The sequence below is a fragment of the Capra hircus genome, chromosome 24 (assembly GCF_001704415.2).
Source record: "Capra hircus breed San Clemente chromosome 24, ASM170441v1, whole genome shotgun sequence".
NCBI lineage: Eukaryota > Metazoa > Chordata > Mammalia > Artiodactyla > Bovidae > Capra > Capra hircus.
In genome coordinates, this window is record NC_030831.1 from 44,849,904 (window position 1) to 44,868,990 (window position 19,087).

A 19,087-nucleotide genomic window follows, 5' to 3' on the forward strand; every position below is an offset into this window, starting at 1 on the left:
AAAGCTGAGTGCCAAAGAATTGGTGCTCTTGAACTACGGTGTTGGAGAAGACTCTTGAGAGTCCCTTGGACTGCAAGGAGATCCAACCAGTCCATTCTGAAGGAGATCAGTCCTGGGTGTTCTTTGGAAGCTGAAAGTCCAATATTTTGGCCACCTCATGCTAAGAGTTGACTCATTGTAAAAGACTGTGATACTGGGAGGGATTGGGGGCAGGAGGAGAAGGGGACAACAGAGGATGAGATGGCTTGATGGCATCACTGACTCGATGGATGTGAGTTTGAGTAAACTCCGGGAGTTGGTGATGGACAGGGCGGCCTGGCGTGCTGCAATTCATGGGGTCACAAAGAATCGGACATGACTGAGCAACTGAACTGAACTGAACTCCCTGGTTAATGTCTCTACCCTATCCCAAATTTCTGCTGGATGTTACTTTTCAGAAAAGCAGTTTATTGAAAATATGTAAGTGTAATAGCTATATTAACATAGCACCTACTAAGGGCCAGGAACTGTTAAATACTTGATGCTCACGAAATGCTAATCCTCTCAACTCCTCTTTGACATGGATCCTGCTATTAATTTCTAGATAAGGAAGCTAAGATAGGAGAGGCCACAGGACTTGTGAGCCTGGGATTTAGACTCCTGTGTAGATCTCAAGCCTCCCCAACACAGTGTGGCCTCTCAGCTGTTCCTTGAATCTCAGGAATAGTGATCTCACACATAGACTTGAGAAAAGAGAGTCTAGACCAGCACAACTCCAGGTGGGTACCACCTGGGACCTTGTTAGAAATACAGAATCTTTTATTTATATCAGACTCTGCATTTTAACCAGACCCCCAGGTGAATCATGTGCAGTTTAAACCCTGAATTTGAGATGTTCAGGGTTCCAGTGTCTCTCTTCTATAAGGTTCAGGTCCTTCATGGGGGAGGGGAGAAAAATGAGTGGACTTTATGAGATCATCTCTCATGCTCTTATTGTTTTAACAAATCACTCTCACCTCCAGCTATTGTGTTCAGTCCTCATCATTGTCCTGGGCTTCCCTGATAGCTCAGTTGGTAAAGAATCTGCCCGCAATTCAGGAGAACCTTGTTCAATTCCTGGCTTGGAAAGACCTGCTGGACAAGGGTTAGACTACCGCTCCAGTATTCTTAGACTTCCCTTGTAGCTCAACTGGTAAAGAATCCGCCTGCAATCTGGAAGACCTGGGTTCCATCCCTGGGTTGGGAAGATCCCCTGGAGAAGGGAAAGGCTACCCACTGCAGTATTCTGGCCTGGAGAATCCCATAGACTGTATAGTCCATGGGGTCGCAAAGAGTCGGACACAAACGAGCGACTTTCACTTTCACTTTCACTTTCTTTAACTTATCAGAGTCCTGATTGGTGCTGACAGGGAAAGGGACTCAGGCTAATTGAAGTAGGGTGGTACAGCAGGGAGGAAGACGGTGGAGACAGCGGCCGCATCCACTGGGGACAGGCCTGTCCGTTCCCCTGCCGCCCTTGCTGCCACTCTCTGCTCTCCTGCCCCTTGCCCTGTTGGCTTCCTTCCTCTTTGGAGCATAACAAAAGGTGGCTCCCGGATCAGTAGAGTCCTGGTATGTCCCTGAACATGACAGTCCCTCCAGCCACTGCTGATGTTATTAATTTTTAAAACAAACTTCCTGATTGAGGTTCTGGCTGCCTCTAAATTGTCTCTACAAGGAGACTGTGTACTAATTAACCCATAGAAACAATCAATGATGTACCTTTTTCAAGTTTCAGGGTGATTAGAATATGAAAATGAAGAGCACAATGGTGCAGATGTTTTAAAATCACAGCAGACAGCAATTAGTGACACGGAAACCAGCTGCTTATCTCTCCAGATAAAGCCTCTTAATAGGGAATTACGCTGGAGGAGTCATTACCCAGATGGATCTCACATGATTTACAGGGGAGGCGGGGCAGCTTTAACTTTGATTTGTGAGCAGGTTCTTGTCAAGCATCCTTCTTACCTCACAAAAGGTGGATTGTAGCTGGGATGGAGGCAGGCTTCATCTTTCTACCTGTTGGCCCAGGTCAGGGAATCCAGCACGGATGAGGAAAGGAGAGAATGTGGCCTGCAAAAGCCACAGGCACCTGTCTGCTTAATTCAGGCTCCATTGTTTGGGTTCAGCTCCTTCAGCTGTCCCTGAGCAAAGAGAGCGTGATAGGGTACTCTGTGGTAGGGCAATACTACCTACTGGTGGCCTAGGTGTTCATTGAAAAGAAAGTGTCCCTAAATTCCCCTGAGTGGCTTTGTGTGTGTGTGTGTTTGTTTGGGTGTGTGTGTGTGAGTGACAGAGCTCTTTGTAATTCTTTGTTTGATGCATTTGCTTTTATATAATTGAGGTAAATTTTACATGTACTGAAATATATACTTCTTAAGTATACAGTTCAAAAAGTTTTGACAAATGCACACAGCTGTGTAACTCACTCTTATAATGATATAAAATATGTATATTATCCTTAGAAACTTTCCTCCTGCCCTTGCCCAATCCTATCCAACTTCAAGCATCCACTGTTCTCATTTCTGTCATAATAGATTAATTTTACCTGTTCTAGAACTTTACACAAATGAAATCATACAGTATGTACTTTTTTGGAGTCCAGCTTTTTTCACTCAACATAATTCATGTGTGTGACGTATCCATATTGTGGAATATATCCAGACTTCATTCTTTGCATTGATGAGTTTGTGTGTTCTGCTGATTGACACCCAGGCTGTGTCCAGGCGTTTTCTACTCTGAATAAGCTGCTCTAAAGTTTTTGTAAAAGTCTGTTTATTTATACATGTTTTCATATCTTGGATAAATGCACAGGAGTGGAGTTGCTCAGTCAGAGTATATGCTTGCCTTGAGAACTCCATGAACAGTATGAAAAGGCAAAAAGATACAACATGAAAGGTTGAAAACCCCAAGGTTGGTAGGTATCCAATATGCTACTAGGGAAGAGTGCAGATATAGCTACAGAAATAATGAAGAGTCTGAGCCAAAATGGAAACTCAACCCAGTCGTGGATATGTCTGGTGATGAAAGTAAAGTCCGATGCTGTAAAGAACAGTGTTGCATAGGAACCTGGAATGTTTGGTCCATAAATCAAGGTAAAAGGATGTGGTCGGACAGCAGTTGGCAGAGTGAACATTGACATTTTTAGGAAACAGTGAACTAAAATGGACAAGAATGGGCGAATTTAATTCAGATGACTGTTTTATCTACTACTGTGGGCAAGAATCCCTCGGAAGAAATGGAGTAGGCCTCATATTCAACAGAAGAGTCCAAAGTGCAGTACTTGGGATAAATCTCAAAAATGACAGAATGATCTCAATTTGCTTCCAAGGCAAACGATTCTTTATCAAGTAATTCAAGTCTATGCCCCAATCACTAATGCTGAAATTGAATGATTCTATGAAGACTGGCAAGACCTTCTAGAACTAAAAAAAAGATGTCCTTTTCATCATAGGGGACTGGAATGCAAGAGTAAGAAGTCAGGAGATACCTGGAGTAACAGACAAGTTAGACCTTGGAGTACAAAATGAATCAGGGCAAAGGCTAACAGAGTTTTGCCAAGAGAATGTCATAGCAAACACCCTCTTCCAACAACAAAAGAGACAACTCTACCCGTAGATAAAACCAGATGGCCAATACCAAAATCAGATTGATTTTATTCTGTGCAGTTGAAGATGGAGAAACTCGATACAGTCAGCAAAAGAAGACTAGGAGCTGACTGTGGCTCAAATCATGAGTTCCTTATTGCAAAATTCAGACTTATATTGAAGAAAGTAGGGAAAACCACTAGGCCATTCAGGTATGACCTAAGTCAATTCCCTTATGATTATACAGTGGAAGTGACAAATAGATTCAAGGGGTTAGATCTAATAGACAGAGAACCTGAAGAACTATGGACAGAGTTTCTTAACACTGTACAGGAGGCAGTGACCAAAACCATCCCTAAGAAAAAGAGGTGAAAGAAGGCAAAATTGTTGTCTGAGGGGGCCTTACAAATAGCTGAGAAAAGAAGATAAGGGAAAGGCAAAGGAGAAAGGGAAAGATATACACAACTGAAAACAGAGTTACAAAGAATATCAAGGAGAGATAAGAAATTCTCCTTAAGTGAGCAACACAAAGAAGTAGAGGAAAACAATAGAATGGGAAAGACTAGAGATCCCTTCAAGAAAATCAGAGATACCAAGGGAACATTTCATGCAAAGATGGGCTCGATAAAGGACAGAAACATCAAGGACCTAACAGAAGCAGAAGAGATTAAGAAGAGGTGGCAAGATTACACAGAACTATACAAAAGGGGTCTTAATGGCTTGGATAACCATGATGGTGTGATCACTCACCTAGAGTCAGACATTCTAGAATGTGAAGTTAAGTGGCCTTAGGAAGCATTAGTAAGAACACAGCTAGTGGAGGTGATAGAATCCCAGCTGAGCTATTTAAAATTATAGAAGATGATGCTGTGAAAGTGCTGCACTCAATATGCCAGTAAATTTGGAAAACTCAGCAGTGGCCACAGGAGTAGAAAAGGTCAGTTTTCATTCCAATTCTAAAGAAAGTGAAAAGTGTTAGTCGCTCAGTCGTGTGCAACCCTTTGCAACACTATGGACTATAGCCCGCCAGGCCCCTCTATCCATGGGATTGTCCAGGCAAAAATATTGGAGTGGACTGCCATATCCTTCTTCAGGGCATCTTTCTGACCCAAGGATTGAACTCAGATCTCTCGTATTGAATCCCAAAGAAGGGTAGTGCCAAAGAGTGTTCAAACTACCACGCAATGTGCTCATTTCACATGCTCTCAAGATAATGCTCAAAATCCTTCAAGCTAAGCTTCAATTGTGCATGAACTGAGAACTTGCAGATGTACAAGCTGGATTTAGAAAAGTCAGAGGAACCAAAGAATAAATTGCTAATTTCCATTGGACCATAGAAAAAGCAAAGGAATTCCAGAAAAAACATCTACTTCTGCTTCATCGACTATGCTGAAGCCTTTGACCGTGTGGATCATAGCAAACTGTGGAAAATTCTTAAAGAGATGGGAATACCAGACCACCTTACTTGTCTCCTGAGAAACCTGTATACAAGTCAAGAACCATCAGTTAGAACCAGACATGTAACAATGGACTGGTTTTAAATGGGGAAAGGAGTATGTCAAGGCTGTATATTGTTACCCTGTTTATTTAACTTATATGCAGAGTACATCATGTGAAATACCAGGCTGGATGAATCACAAGCTGGAATCAAGATTGCAAGGAGAAATATCAATAACTTCAGATATGCAGTGACACCACCCTAATGGCAGAAAGCTTAGAGGAGTTGAAGAGCCTCTTGATGAAGGAAAAGAGGAGAGTGAAAAAGCGGGCTTAAAACTAAACATTTAAAAAACTAAAATCATGGCATCTGGGCCCATTTTCATGGCAAATAGGGGGGAAACAGTGAAAACTGTGACAGACTTTATTTTCTTGAGCTCCAAAATCACTGCAGACAGTGATTGCGGCCATGAAATTAAATGACGCTCACTCCTTAGAAGAAGATCTGTGACAAACCTAGACAGTGTATTAAAACGAAGAGACATCACTTTGCCGACAAAGGTCAGTTTAGTCAAAGTTATGGTTTTTTCAGTAGTCACGTGCGGATGTGAGATTTGGACCACAAAGAAGGCTGAACACTGAAGAACTGATGCTTTCACACTGTGGTACTGGAGAAGACTCTTGAGAGTCCTTTGGACAACAACAAGATCAAACCAGTCAATCCTAAAGGAAATCAACCCCAAATATCATTGGAAGGACTGATGCTAAAACTGGAGCTCCAATACTTTGGCCACCTGATGCAAAGAGCCAGCTTACTGAAAAAGACCCTGATGCTGGGAAAGAGTGAGAGTGTGAGAAGGTGGTGACAGAGGATGAGATGGTTGGATGGATCACCAACTCAATGGGCATGAGTGTGAGCAAAGTCCAGGAGATTGTGAAGGACAGGGAAGCCTGGTATTGGTATGCTGCAGTCCATGGGATTGCAAAGAGTTGCACATGACTGAGCAACTATACAACAACAGCAAGGGTAGAGTATTTTTACTCTACCCTTTCTTTAAAGACATGACCAAAACAGCTTCCAAAGTGGTACCGTTGTGCATTCCCTCCAGCAATGGATGAGTGTTTCAGTTGTCCATACCCTGATCGGTGCTGGTCATCTTCAGTATTTTTAATGTTAGCTGTCCTACTTGGAATTTATCATTTGGGGCTCCAAAATCACTGCAGATGGTGACTGCAGACATGGAATAAAAAGACGCTTGTTCCTTGGAAGAAAAGTTATGACCAACCTAGACAGCTTTTTAAAAAGCAGAGACATTATTTTGCCAACAAAGGTCCGTCTAGTCAAGGCTATGGTTTTTTCAGTAGTCATGTATGGATGTGAGAGTTGGGTTATAAAGAAAGCTGAGTGCTGAAGAATTGATGCTTTTGAACTGTGGTGTTGGAGAAGACTCTTGAGAGTCCCTTGGACTGCAAGGAGATTCAACCAGTCCATCCTAAAGGAAACCAGTCCAGAATATTCATTGGAAGGACTGATGCTGAAGCTGAAACTCCAATACTTTGGCCACATGATGCAAAGAACTGACTTATTTGAAAAGACCCTGATGCTGGGAAAGACTGAGGCAGAAGGAGAAGGGGATGACAGAGGATGAGATGGTTGGATGGCATCCCTGACTCAATGGTATGAGTTTGAGTAAACTCCGGGAGTTGGTGATGGACAGGGAAGCCTGGCATGCTGCTCTCCTTGGGGTCGCAAAGAGTCGGAATGACTGAGCCACTGCACTGAACTGAACTGATTCTACTTGGGGTTTAGTCGTATCTCGTTGTGGTTTTAATTGACATTTTCTTACTTCAAATGATGTTTGAGGACATTCATATGTGCTCCCTGTCCATTCCTAATTGTTTTGTGATCCAGCGTATTTGGGTGAAGCTATTTTGCAGTTGTGTGAGGTTAAGTTGGTTGAGGGCATTGATCAAATATTCTGTATATTTTTTTCATTTTTTTAAAGTTAATTTGCTCTAGCAATTACTGAAAGAAGAGTGTTAAATCCTTTTAATTATGTTAGTCTATTTCTTCCTTTAATTCTGTTAGTTTTCATTTCCAGTATTTGATTCACGTATATCTGTATGAGGTGCAAACATATTTAGGATTATTGTTTAATCTTGATGAATTGACTCTCTTATTTTGAAATGTCCCTAATTATCTCTGGTAATAGTCTCTGTTCTGAAGGCTGTTTTGCACTATATTAATTGAGTCACTCCAGCATTCTAAAAGTTGATGTTTGTGTGGTGTGTCTCGTTCCATCTTTTTAAGCTGTACTGTACCTTTGTATTTAATGTGTATTTCTTCAAATATAAGTACCTTACAAGTGTATACTTCTATATACCCTTCTCTTGCCCTTTGTTTTATTGTTTTACATTTTATTTCTATAAAAGTCATAAACTTCATGATACATTGTTAATACCTCCACTTTAAGCAGCCCTTTTGAAGATTTTAAGACCAAGAATAGGTATTAAATTATATGCCCTCATATATGCTATTTCCATGTTCCTCATTCATTCATGTAGATCTGGGTTTCTATCTGGTGTTAGTTTGCTTTACCCTACAGAACTTCCTTTTACATTTCTTATAATTCAGATCTGGGCTTCCCTGGTGGCTCAGTGGTAAAGAATCGGCCTGCCAATGCAGGAGGCGTATGTTCCATCCCTGGGTCAGGAGGATTCCCTGGAGAAGGAAATGGCAAACCACTCTAGTAATCTTGCCTGGGAAATCCCATGGTCCAGGGAACCTGGTGGATTATATAGTCTGTTGGCTTATAAAAGAGTCGGATGCAGTTTAGCAACTAAACGACCAAAACAATTCAAGTCTACCAGCAGTGAATTTCCTCACTTTTTATTTATCTGAAAGTATCTTCATTTTGGCTTCATATATGAAGAATGTTTTCTTAGGATAGAAAAATTTAAGTTGACTTTATTTTCGTTTTAATACTTTAAAGATATTCATTGTCCTCTGGCTTGATCTTTCTCGATAAAATATCAGACATTCTTTTTGTCACTATTTCCCTGTATATAATGTGTCTTTTTTCTTGGTTGCTTTTCACATTTTCTCTTTGGTCTTCATCAATTTGTTTACAATGTACTTAGATGTAGTTTTTTTGTGTGTGCTTACCCTGCTTGGGATTTGTTGAACTTCTTACCTATATGAATCCACATGCGTTATTCTCTATCTCCTGGGATTCTAACTTTATGTATGTTAGACCACTTGGTACTTTTCCATAGGTCGGTGAAGTGTTGTTTGTTTGTTTGTTTGTTGTTTTATTTAAATCTCCCTCCCTCACTTCATGCACCTTTCAATTTAGATAATTTCTGCTGTCTTTTCTTCATGTTCTCTGAGGTTCTCTTCTACTGTGTCCTGTAAGTTGTTAAGCCCATAGAGAATTTTTCATTTCAGATATTGTATTTTTCCAATTTATAATTTCATTGCTATTTTGGTAGAGTTGCCATCTCTATTCTGAGACTTCCCATATGTTTATCAGTTGTTCCAGTCTTTTCCTTAATATTAGGCCATCTGCATAATGGCTGTTTTGAGGACCTTGGATCTATATCTGCCCTCCTGGTTGCAGGTCATATTTATCTGCCTCATTGCTTGTCTAATATTTTTTATTGTGTCCTGGATATTGTAGATAGTACATTGTAAAGATTCTAGATTTTATAATTTTCCTGTAAAGAGTTTGACTTTTGTTTTGCTTGATAGTTAATTTATTGGCAGATTAGCTTTATCTTATTAAGAATTCTTTTCAGACTTTGCTCGCTTTTATTCTAGGGCTCAAGTAACCCGACTCTTAAGGAGAACTATTCCTGGGATATCAGCTGCCTGTCTGGGATATTTATTAAAGTCTCCCCATTCTGACTAGTCAGAAATGCAAGATTGCCTAATATTATGTGACCTTAGAACTCTAGCTACATTCAGTCCCCGATAGCATATATCTACTGTGCTTCATGGGGTCTTGCCCTCAAGTGCAAGTTAAAGTTTGGCCAAAAACATAGGGTATTTCTATAAAGGTTTCCAGGGTTACTTTTCTACATGGCTTCCTCTTCTCAGGTACCCTGACCCCAGTTTCTAGTCCCCTCAAGAGTCTCAACCTGTGATCTCTATTTCCTCTCCCCTTAGTTCTCTGGGTTCCACTTCCCTGTGCCTAGGTGTAGAAAGTTCTTCTTGGCAGAAAACTAGGGATATGGCAGAGCCTCTTAAGTTTCCCTTCTATCTAGAATCACAGCTTATATTGCCTGTTGCCCAATGTCTGAAAATAGTTGTTTCATGTATTTGATAGTTTTATATTTATTTCCATAGCAAAGTCAAGTCTAATACCTATTAATGCCATTATGGTTGGAACCAAGTCAGCAATCATTTTTAATTACATAGAATTACTGTGTACTCAAGGAAACATGTGATAGTGGTCTCTGTATTTGTGTAAGCTGTTATCACCCCCAATAAATGGAGTGCTTCAATATCATTCACAGCCCCCAAATAGCAAATCAAGAATGGTTCCTATGGGAACCACATTAAGGTGACTTCCGAGGGCAATTCATGTGGCAGGAAATGAGAACTGTATATATATAATTGGAAACGTCATGTGCATTTAGGGGCTTTTCTATGTTCCATTGTCTTAGTCTGTTTGGACTGCTATAACAGAATACCATAGATGGAGTGGCTTGTAAAAACAGAAATTTATTTCACACAGTTCTGGAAGCTGGGAATTCCAAGAGCAAGGTGTTGGCAGATTCAGTGTGTGGAGAGAGCCCGTTTCCTGATTCATAGATGGCCCTCTTCCCTCTGTGTGCTCACATGGTGAAGGACAAGTGAACCCTCTGGAGTCTCTTTTATTATAACAGCATTAATCCCTTTCATGAAGTCTCCACTCTCATGACCTAATCCAACACTGTGCTCCCAAAGGCCCCACTTCCTGATACCGTGACATTGGGAGTTAGGATGTTAATATAGGAATTTTGAAGGGACACAGAGAATTCATGGAATTCTCTGAATTCAGAGGATCATAAAGCCATGGTTTAAATCAGGTACTTAGTTGACATTCTTCTCTACCTACCATTCGCAAATGCAGAACAAACTGGGCTTAGGAGAGATGCTTTGAGAGCAAGTTCAGTGGAAGCTGGCATGCGCATTCCTCCTATTCATGTGCCAAAATGGTAATTTTCAGTCTCTTCTTAAATGACAGAACCATCTCTCTCCACGTCCTTTCTCTTAAATGAAATCCTTTGCACGGCTGCTCTGTTCAATTGGGGGTTAAAAGAATGGTCTGGAGCCTCTGTGTTGCCCAATTCACTGGCTACAATTCAGAAATGTCTTTACAAAATCCTGGGACTCTGTGGAACACATTTGAAAACCACTGAGCTGGAACATCTCCTGATAATATCAGAGCCTCTTTAGTCCCTAACCCAGACCCCTGTCTTTGATATAATCTGGTAGTTCTCAACTCTGTCTGCGCATGGGGATAGCTGAGAGCTTTGAAAAATGTACTACTGTTCAGGTCCCACCTCTAGAATGTTGACTTAATTGGCCTGGGTCAAATCCGAGCTGTAGTGTTCTTTACAAAGCTTCCTGGACGATTCTAACACGCAGCCAGGTTAAGAACCTTGAATCAGACAGCGTGGGGTTGCATTCCTTTTCTCCCACACTCACCTCTTGCTCAGGCTTGAGCACTCGCTTTAAGCCTCAGGGGTGGAATGCTGGGATTCCCAGAGCTCTGGGGTTGGCTTGGATGAGATGGGGAAATAGAAATCCCAGGGTGGGAGGTCATGAACCTCTGCATGCCCAGTTCTTTCTGGGAGGACAGGATTCTCACCCACCCATATAATTGACTCTTCTGCTCACTGTGCAGTAAGCTTGGAAAACCTGAACAGAGAATGGACTGTGTTAAGAGTTTCTAACTATGTGAATTACAAAGAGCTCAGAGAGCAATCAGGAATGCTCAGTGGTGCCAAACTACATATCCTAACAGGCCTGTGGTAGCTCTGCATATTTACCACCAAAAAGTGCTGTGAATGTCATAGCAACCACATAAGAGCCCCACCCCGGAGGAATTATGGTGTTAAAACACTAAATGAGTGGTTTTACAACTCAATTATGTTTCAGAATTATCTGAGGAGCATGTTAAAATGCACATTCCTTAGTCCCACCCTGGGAGATGGCCAATGAGTGTATCTGCAGCAGGGCCCAGGAATTTGTATTAATAACCAGAACCTTAGCTAGCTGTGATGCAGGGATCCAGGACCACATCTTGAGAAGTACCAAGTGCCAAAAGAAGAGATAAAGCTCCCCTCATTCCCTTTAACCCAGGCACATCTTCCTGTTCATGTAAAAGCAAAATATCTCACAAACAGCACATTAAAATTACTGGTGTCAGCAAAAGGTAGCACAAACACAGCTAACCCAAAAGTGTCATTTGTCATCCACAAAGTCATGCTTGATTTTTGATGAGTTATATGATTTTCCTCAGGCCGGAATCATCATGTTGTCCTCTTATTGGGACAAAAATTGGTACTTGCTTTAGATAACCCTGAGATAAGGCTCCTTTCTACCATTTTCATAGACTTTTAAGTTTTTATGCAGTGATTTAATGCTTGTTTTTTAAATTATGTAAAAAAATAAAATGCCCTTTAAAAAGAAATCTGACTTGTGCAAAATTTAAATTTATATAAGTTAATTTATACATTGGTTGTGGGGGAGGGTATAGTTATCTACTTTATAAAGTAATTTTTCGCATGACAGGCATGCTTCCATAAACATATCCTGTAGGAGAGAAATCTGTCTAGTGTTTTCAAAATGGTATTTCCCTGATGAACATTTGGCCTAGGCTCAATGTGCATGGAAAACATATATAAAAAGGAAGCCAGACCTTCAGAATGACTATGAGTTCCACAGTCAATTTGTGGGGATGGGGAAGCAACCAAGAGTCATGCTGAACTTGATTGTATTAAAGTTTTTCCATAAAAATAATCTAGCCCAATATAGAATATCGTCAGCTCTTCCCTTATTTGCTAACCAATTCAGAGATAGCCTTGCTGGGACTGAGGGTGGTATAAAATCCATAAAAGATTCAGGTCTGATCCTCCAGAAAAAAATCTGTAGTCTAAAGGGGAAATGGAAACATGTGCTATGTGGGTTAATAAAGGCCCTAGTCAAAGCCCTCTATATGGGATAATATCCCCCAGACAGCTGGGGAAGGATGGGAGGGAGAGCTTGCACCCCTGCAACTGAGCTCAGAGCCCGTTTTGCCATGTCTATCTCTGTCTCAATGGAGTAAGTGCTCAATTCTCAGTGAAGGACATATTGGAACTGACAGCCTCACCATTGTGTATATAATCTGTCATGGCTGACAGATGAAGAAATGGGATTTTATGAAATGCAACTGGATATAGCCATCAGCCACTGCTGGAAGGAAAGCCTTGTTCTCCTGAACCCCTTAAAAAGCACTCCTCCTCAGCCCTCTTGCCCCTTCACTGCAGCCAGCTGAGCACCAGGTTTAAAGCACCATTTCCCCCATTACTGCTGGTCTTTTGTTGTGCTTCCCTTTTGTCCACCCTGCCCTTTGATTGCCAAGCTCTCCCAGCAGGGCAAATTGCAGCTGAAATGGTAGAAACAATGGGATCCGGCAGTGTCCAGATGGAGGCACTGGGAACCAGGCATGCTTAACTGCTTACTTTCAGCTGGTCTGCCCTGAGTGTAAGTGAGCAGGCCTCACCTTTCAACTGCCAGAGTGAAATCCACCCTCCTGACAGTCACATGGGTTTCCCCAAAGGCAGAGTTAATTGGAAAGTGAAACAATTAATGGGAGATGGAAGAGAGCTAACAGTAAAAATCGCTTTGAGGGGGAGTTACCATTCAAGTATCTTTAGTCCTTAAGTATTTGGGAAGGATTTTTGTTCAACATTTAACGCATCTGAGCACTCCAGTTTCATTATGAGCCATTATGAAATGAGTGATTGGTGGCTTATTGTCTTTTGTGTGTGGCCATGTATTTTGTCATGGTAATAGGCATCTTAAATATCATTTTGTTTGTTCATTCAACAAACATTTATTGAGACCTTTCTGGGTGGTTTGCTTTGTAGTAGATACTGGGGAATAAAAGGATAACTGAGAGCATCTCTGACCTCAAAATACTTCCAATCTAGGAGAAGATGAAAAAGTACACGCAAAATAGCACATTGCATTATAAGGATTGTGACAGATGTCTTCATGAGAGACAGTGGTGCATGCAGAAGGGATGGCTTAAGAAATAGGGCTGGAGAGGGTAACTGTGTCTGCAGACAATATGTTGCAATATACAGGTCACTAATCTCACCAATGACAAAATGGATTACCCATAGTAAAATGGGTCTTCCCTCATTTATTCAATAAATGTTTAGTGAGTGCCTGCTATTTTCCAGGTACTGTGCTTGGTATCTCTGTGATGGTATATACAGGCTAGAAAGGAAAACAGGCATTAATTAAATTAGCACAAAAATCAAATGTAAATTTAAAACTATGATAAGTACAACAAAGATGAGATACATTGTTTCATGAAAACATGAGAACATTTGACAGGCCCCTTTCCCCCATGCAGTCGCAGTGGTCAAACTTCCCCTCTTTTTTCTTTTTTTTGGAAGAAAATTAAGTCTTATTTATTTTTAAAACCAAACCACTAGGAAAATATATCACAGTTTTGAAACAACAAACAGACAATATTATCATTTCAAGTAATAAATTGGTAAAAAGATAAGGTCCTTATCAAAATGATAAGGTGCCAGAACTGGGATGAGAACAACACATATAGCAAAGGCCCAAGCTAAAGTGGTATCTGGTAATGGAGGACAGTCCTTTTACCGCTCTAAAGGAGCCACAGTTCACCCCTGAGTTGCTTACTTTTTCCTCCCTTGACTTTTGTGTTGCCAGAGGATTGTCTCAATAAAGCTCTGTCATTTCTGGGGGCAAAGTAAGCAATACTGGGTTTAGACTTTCATTCTGTTTCTTGAAAACCAGATTTTTCCAAACCCCATACTTCACAACAAACTTCCTCTCTTAATTTCCTCAACTTGTGCTGTTTCTCCTTTGTTCCTAATGAGCTGCTTGTTTTGCGTGCAGAGATGCCATACTCCAGGATAAACCTCAAACAGACACAAACTGCAATAGGGAACCATGTGTGTTTGAGGAGAAGCTGGGGCAGAAATAAGCTGCAGCTGGAGTTATGGAAATGAGCACAGGTTGTTGAGAAGTTAAGGTGCTCTCCTGAACTCTGCCACCTTGGGCAGAACTCTCTATGGTTGAAGTTTTGGCCTCTTCATTTGAAAAATGGAAGCATTGGACTGTGGGACCTTTAGAGGACCTCCCATCTCTAAATAGTTCTCATTCTTGAGATTGCATTAAACCAAGATAAATCCTGTTATTTAAGGTGAGAAAGGCAACGATTAAAGCGTCCTTATTAATGTTCAAATATCAATGCAACATAATTTTACTAAAGAAACTGAAAAATATACCTCCACAAAGCATTCTGGTGTTAAAGGTGGCTATTTCCAACTTATAAATAATTAAGCCTTTTGATATGAAATTTTAAATAGTTTCAACATGCTCATCTTTGTTTCTCTCTCTCTCCTTCTCCATTCCACCCACCCTTAGGCTTATGAGCGGCCACAGAAACACTCAGCTCTCCACTATGACCCAGGCCTCCCACAGGATTTCACCAGTGACACCTTAAAACCAAAGCACCAGCAAAAAAGCAGCAGCCAGAACCACATGGACTGGTCCACCAACTCTGACAATGGACCTGCCACTCAGAATTGCTTCATCAGTCCAGAGTCTGGCAGAGAAACTGCAAGCACCAGCAAGATCCCAGCTCTTGAGCCCATGGCTTCCTTTGCAAAGGCCCAGGGTAAGAAAGGCAGTGCAGGGAGCACATGGAATCAGTTGTCCAACAGTAACAAAGATCTGCTCTTGGGAGGTGTGGTTCCATCTCCAAGCAACCACAGCTCACCAGCCCCACCCAGCAGCTCTGCTGAGTGCAGCGGGATTCAGCCCTTGGTAGATCAAGATGGAGGAAGTACAAAGGAGCCCCTTGAACCACCTACTATAAGCAGCAAGAAAAAGTCCAGTAAAAAAGATGTGATAAGTCAAACCATACCAAACTCAGACCTAGACTGGGTCAAGAATGCTCAGAAAGCATTTGACAGTACAGAAGGGAAAAGGGAAGGATACTCTGCAGATAATGCCCAAGAGGCCTCGCCAGCCAGGCAGAATGTGAGTTCCGTCAGTAATCCTGAAAACGACTCAAGCCATGTCCGGATTACTATCCCTATCAAGGCACCTTGCCTCGATCCAAGCAGCCATAAGAGGAAAAAGAGACAGTCCATCAAAGCAGTGGTGGAAAAGATCATGCCAGAGAAAGCCTTGACTTCGGGAATCACTATGAGCAGTGAAGTAGTTAATAGGATATTTTCCAACCCTGAGGGTAATAAGAAAGATCCCCGTGTCCCTAAGTTGGGTAAAATGATGGAGAACGAGTCCCCCTCAGCTGGCCTTGAAACTGGTGTAAATGCTGAGAAAGTTGTCCCAGGAGGTGTACCTAAGCAGAGAAAGCCACCCATGGTCATGACGCCTCCAACATGCGCAGATCACTCTGCAAGAAAGCTGCCAGAAATCCAGCACCCCAAATTTGCCGCCAAACGGAGGTGGACGTGCAGCAAACCAAAACCCACCAGTCTGCTTCGGGAGGCAGTCATGGCCACCTCCGATAAACTGATGGTGGAACCGCCGTCTGCTTATCCCATCACTCCATCCAGCCCTCTCTACACCAACACAGACAGTCTTACTGTGATCACGCCAGTCAAAAAGAAGCGGGGGCGACCAAAGAAGCAGCCTTTGCTCACGGTTGAGACAATTCACGAGGGGACGTCCACCAGTCCAGTCAGTCCCATCAGTCGGGAGTTTCCTGGCACCAAGAAGAGAAAGAGACGACGTAGTTTAGCTAAGTTGGCCCAACTAGTGCCAGGAGAGGAGAAACCCATGAGCGAGATGAAATTTCACAAAAAAGTTGGAAAGCTTGGGGTATTGGATAAGAAGACCATCAAAACTATCAATAAGATGAAAACACTCAAGAGGAAAAATATATTGAACCAGATCTTGTCCTGCTCCAGCAGCATAGCACTGAAGGCCAAAGCTCCCCCGGAGACCAGCCCTGGGGCAGCAGCGATCGAGAGCAAACTGGGCAAGCAGATTAATGTCAGCAAGAGGGGCACCATCTACATCGGCAAGAAAAGGGGCAGGAAGCCGAGGGCAGAGCTGCCACCCCCATCCGAAGAACCCAAAACAGCCATCAAGCACCCGAGGCCTGTTTCTAGCCAGCCGGATGTTCCCGCCGTGCCTTCCAACTTTCAGTCACTTGTGGCGTCTTCACCAGCAGCTATGCACCCACTTTCGACACAGTTGGGTGGGTCCAATGGCAACCTGAGCCCCGCCAGCACTGAAACCAATTTTTCAGAGTTGAAAACTATGCCAAATCTCCAGCCCATCAGTGCTCTTCCAACCAAAACCCAAAAGGGAATCCACAGTGGGACCTGGAAGCTGTCTCCACCCAGGCTGATGGCCAACTCCCCTTCACACCTTTGCGAGATCGGGTCACTCAAGGAGATAACACTGTCCCCTGTGAGCGAGTCCCACAGTGAAGAGACGATCCCGAGTGATAGTGGCATTGGGACAGACAACAACAGCACGTCTGACCAAGCAGAGAAGAGCTCTGAGTCCCGACGGAGGTACTCCTTTGATTTCTGCTCCCTGGACAACCCGGAGGCCATCCCATCTGACACCAGCACAAAGAACCGGCACGGCCACCGGCAGAAGCGTCTCATCGTGGACAACTTTCTGGCCCACGAAAGCCTCAAGAAGCCAAAGCACAAGAGGAAACGGAAAAGCCTGCAAAACCGTGATGATCTCCAGTTTCTGGCGGACCTAGAAGAGCTCATCACTAAGTTCCAGGTGTTCAGGATCTCCCACCGGAGTTATACCTTTTACCACGAGAATCCGTATCCCAGCATTTTTCGGATTAATTTTGATCATTATTACCCGGTGCCATATATCCAGTATGACCCGTTGCTCTATCTTCGTAGGACTTCAGACTTAAAGTCAAAGAAGAAGCGTGGTAGGCCTGCAAAAACCAATGACACCATGACAAAGGTGCCTTTTTTACAAGGGTTCAGCTACCCTATTCCCAGTGGAAGTTACTATGCACCCTATGGAATGCCTTACACATCAATGCCTATGATGAACCTTGGTTATTACAGTCAGTACCCAGCTCCTCTGTACCTGTCACACACGCTCGGAGCAGCGTCCCCGTTCATGAGGCCCACAGTGCCACCACCTCAGTTCCACACAGGCTCCCACGTGAAGATGTCTGGTACAGCTAAGCATAAAGCAAAGCACGGAGTGCACCTGCAGGGGCCCGTGGGCATGGGCCTTGGTGACAGGCAGCCATCCCTGAATCCTCCCAAGGTGGGCAGCGCCAGTCTGTCCAGCGGTCGGCTCCACAAGAGGAAACACAAACACAAGCATAAGCACAAGGAAGACCGGCTCCTGGGGACCCACGACAACTTGAGTGGTCTCTTCGCAGGCAAAGCCACTGGCTTCTCCAGCCACATCCTGAGCGAGCGGCTGAGCAGCGCAGACAAGGAGCTCTCCTTGGTGAGTGAGAAAAACAAGCATAAGGAGAAGCAGAAGCACCAGCACAGTGAAGCCGGCCACAAAGCGTCCAAGAACAACTTTGAGGTGGACACCTTGTCTACGCTGTCACTTTCGGATGCCCAGCATTGGACGCAGGCCAAGGACAAAGGTGACTTGAGCAGCGAGCCTGCAGACTCCTGCGCGAAAAGGTACTCTAGCAATGGTGGGGACGGGGGCAGCGCAAGACCGGAGAGCCTGGACGTGTTCAGCGAGATGAACCCTCCAAACGACAAGTGGGACAGTGATGTGAGTGCGAGTAAAAGGAGGAGCTACGAAGGCTTTGGAACGTACAGGGAAAAGGACATCCAAGCCTTCAAGATGAACCGCAAGGAGAGAAGTTCCTATGACTCCTCCGTGTCTCCAGGTAAGGCCGAGTCTTCCTCATGCTTGGAGTCTCCTGCGACTCGGTTGCTGGGCCCTGCCATTCAGCAGTCCGCTATCTTTGGCACATTATTGCACTCACTAGTTTGCAGAGAGGTAGGAACCATATGACAGTGGGTCGTCTTGTGCATTTGAGTGCTGTACCTTTTTTGCCTTGTTTACTCAGTATTTACTGTCTTGCCTCTTTTGGCACCGTTGCCTGAGGACTGTGGTCCCAGAGGCAGCCCCAGTAGCTGCCTAGACTACATCCATACCCACTACCTTTATGCTGTTAATGAAAAATATGATGCCTAGGTCCTCAGCTGATCTGATGGTGAATTTGCAAGTTGGGTAAATCCTGTAAAACTCACTAGGAATACCAACAAGATCCCAGGAATGTCAGAGCTGGATGCAAATGAATATCTGATTTATCTGACATGTTAGCTCTAGATGTCCCACAGCCTAGGTTGAAACACCTATAGCAGAGCCATTGGAAGCTAATGACCAGTGACTCTTGAAGGCTACATGGTAAGGAAGCCACAGACCAAGGCCATGCTTTCCTCTTTTTGTCCATGGGCATTTGATAAGCAGCCCTTTGTAGACCCTCAAGTGAAGCCTTGACCTGTCATTTCCCTGCATAAAGGTGGGGCCGGGGCGGAACTTGGCTATTAGCACCATGAGTTTCCTGCCTCCGCGGGACTTTACCACCGTGTCTCTTGGCACATCCACTGGGGTTGGGATTTGCCCACTAATCTCTAAACTGAAGTGCTGAAGTGCTGGTTGCTCATTCCTTGTCAGTTGCTGGCAGAATTTCCTTGCTAATATGCCCACCCACGTAACCCTTCCTTGCCACAGAAGCCTCACACTTCTACACATATATCCCTTTGTCCCTGTCCATATATCACCCAGATGGTAAGACTCCTGT

At 43.3% G+C, this 19,087-nt stretch overlaps 1 protein-coding gene across 4 annotated transcripts in view; it reads left to right on the plus strand.

The window, feature by feature from the left end:
- The window catches only part of SETBP1 (SET binding protein 1), a 405,902-nt gene that overhangs the window by 272,601 nt on the left and 114,214 nt on the right, over positions 1–19,087 (plus strand). For all 4 annotated transcript variants that reach the window (XM_018039462.1, XM_018039464.1, XM_018039465.1 and 1 more), the window contains one exon: positions 14,710–18,166. In XM_018039462.1, the coding sequence (XP_017894951.1) occupies positions 14,710–18,166 (3,457 nt within the window). The remainder of the gene's footprint in view (positions 1–14,709; positions 18,167–19,087) is intronic.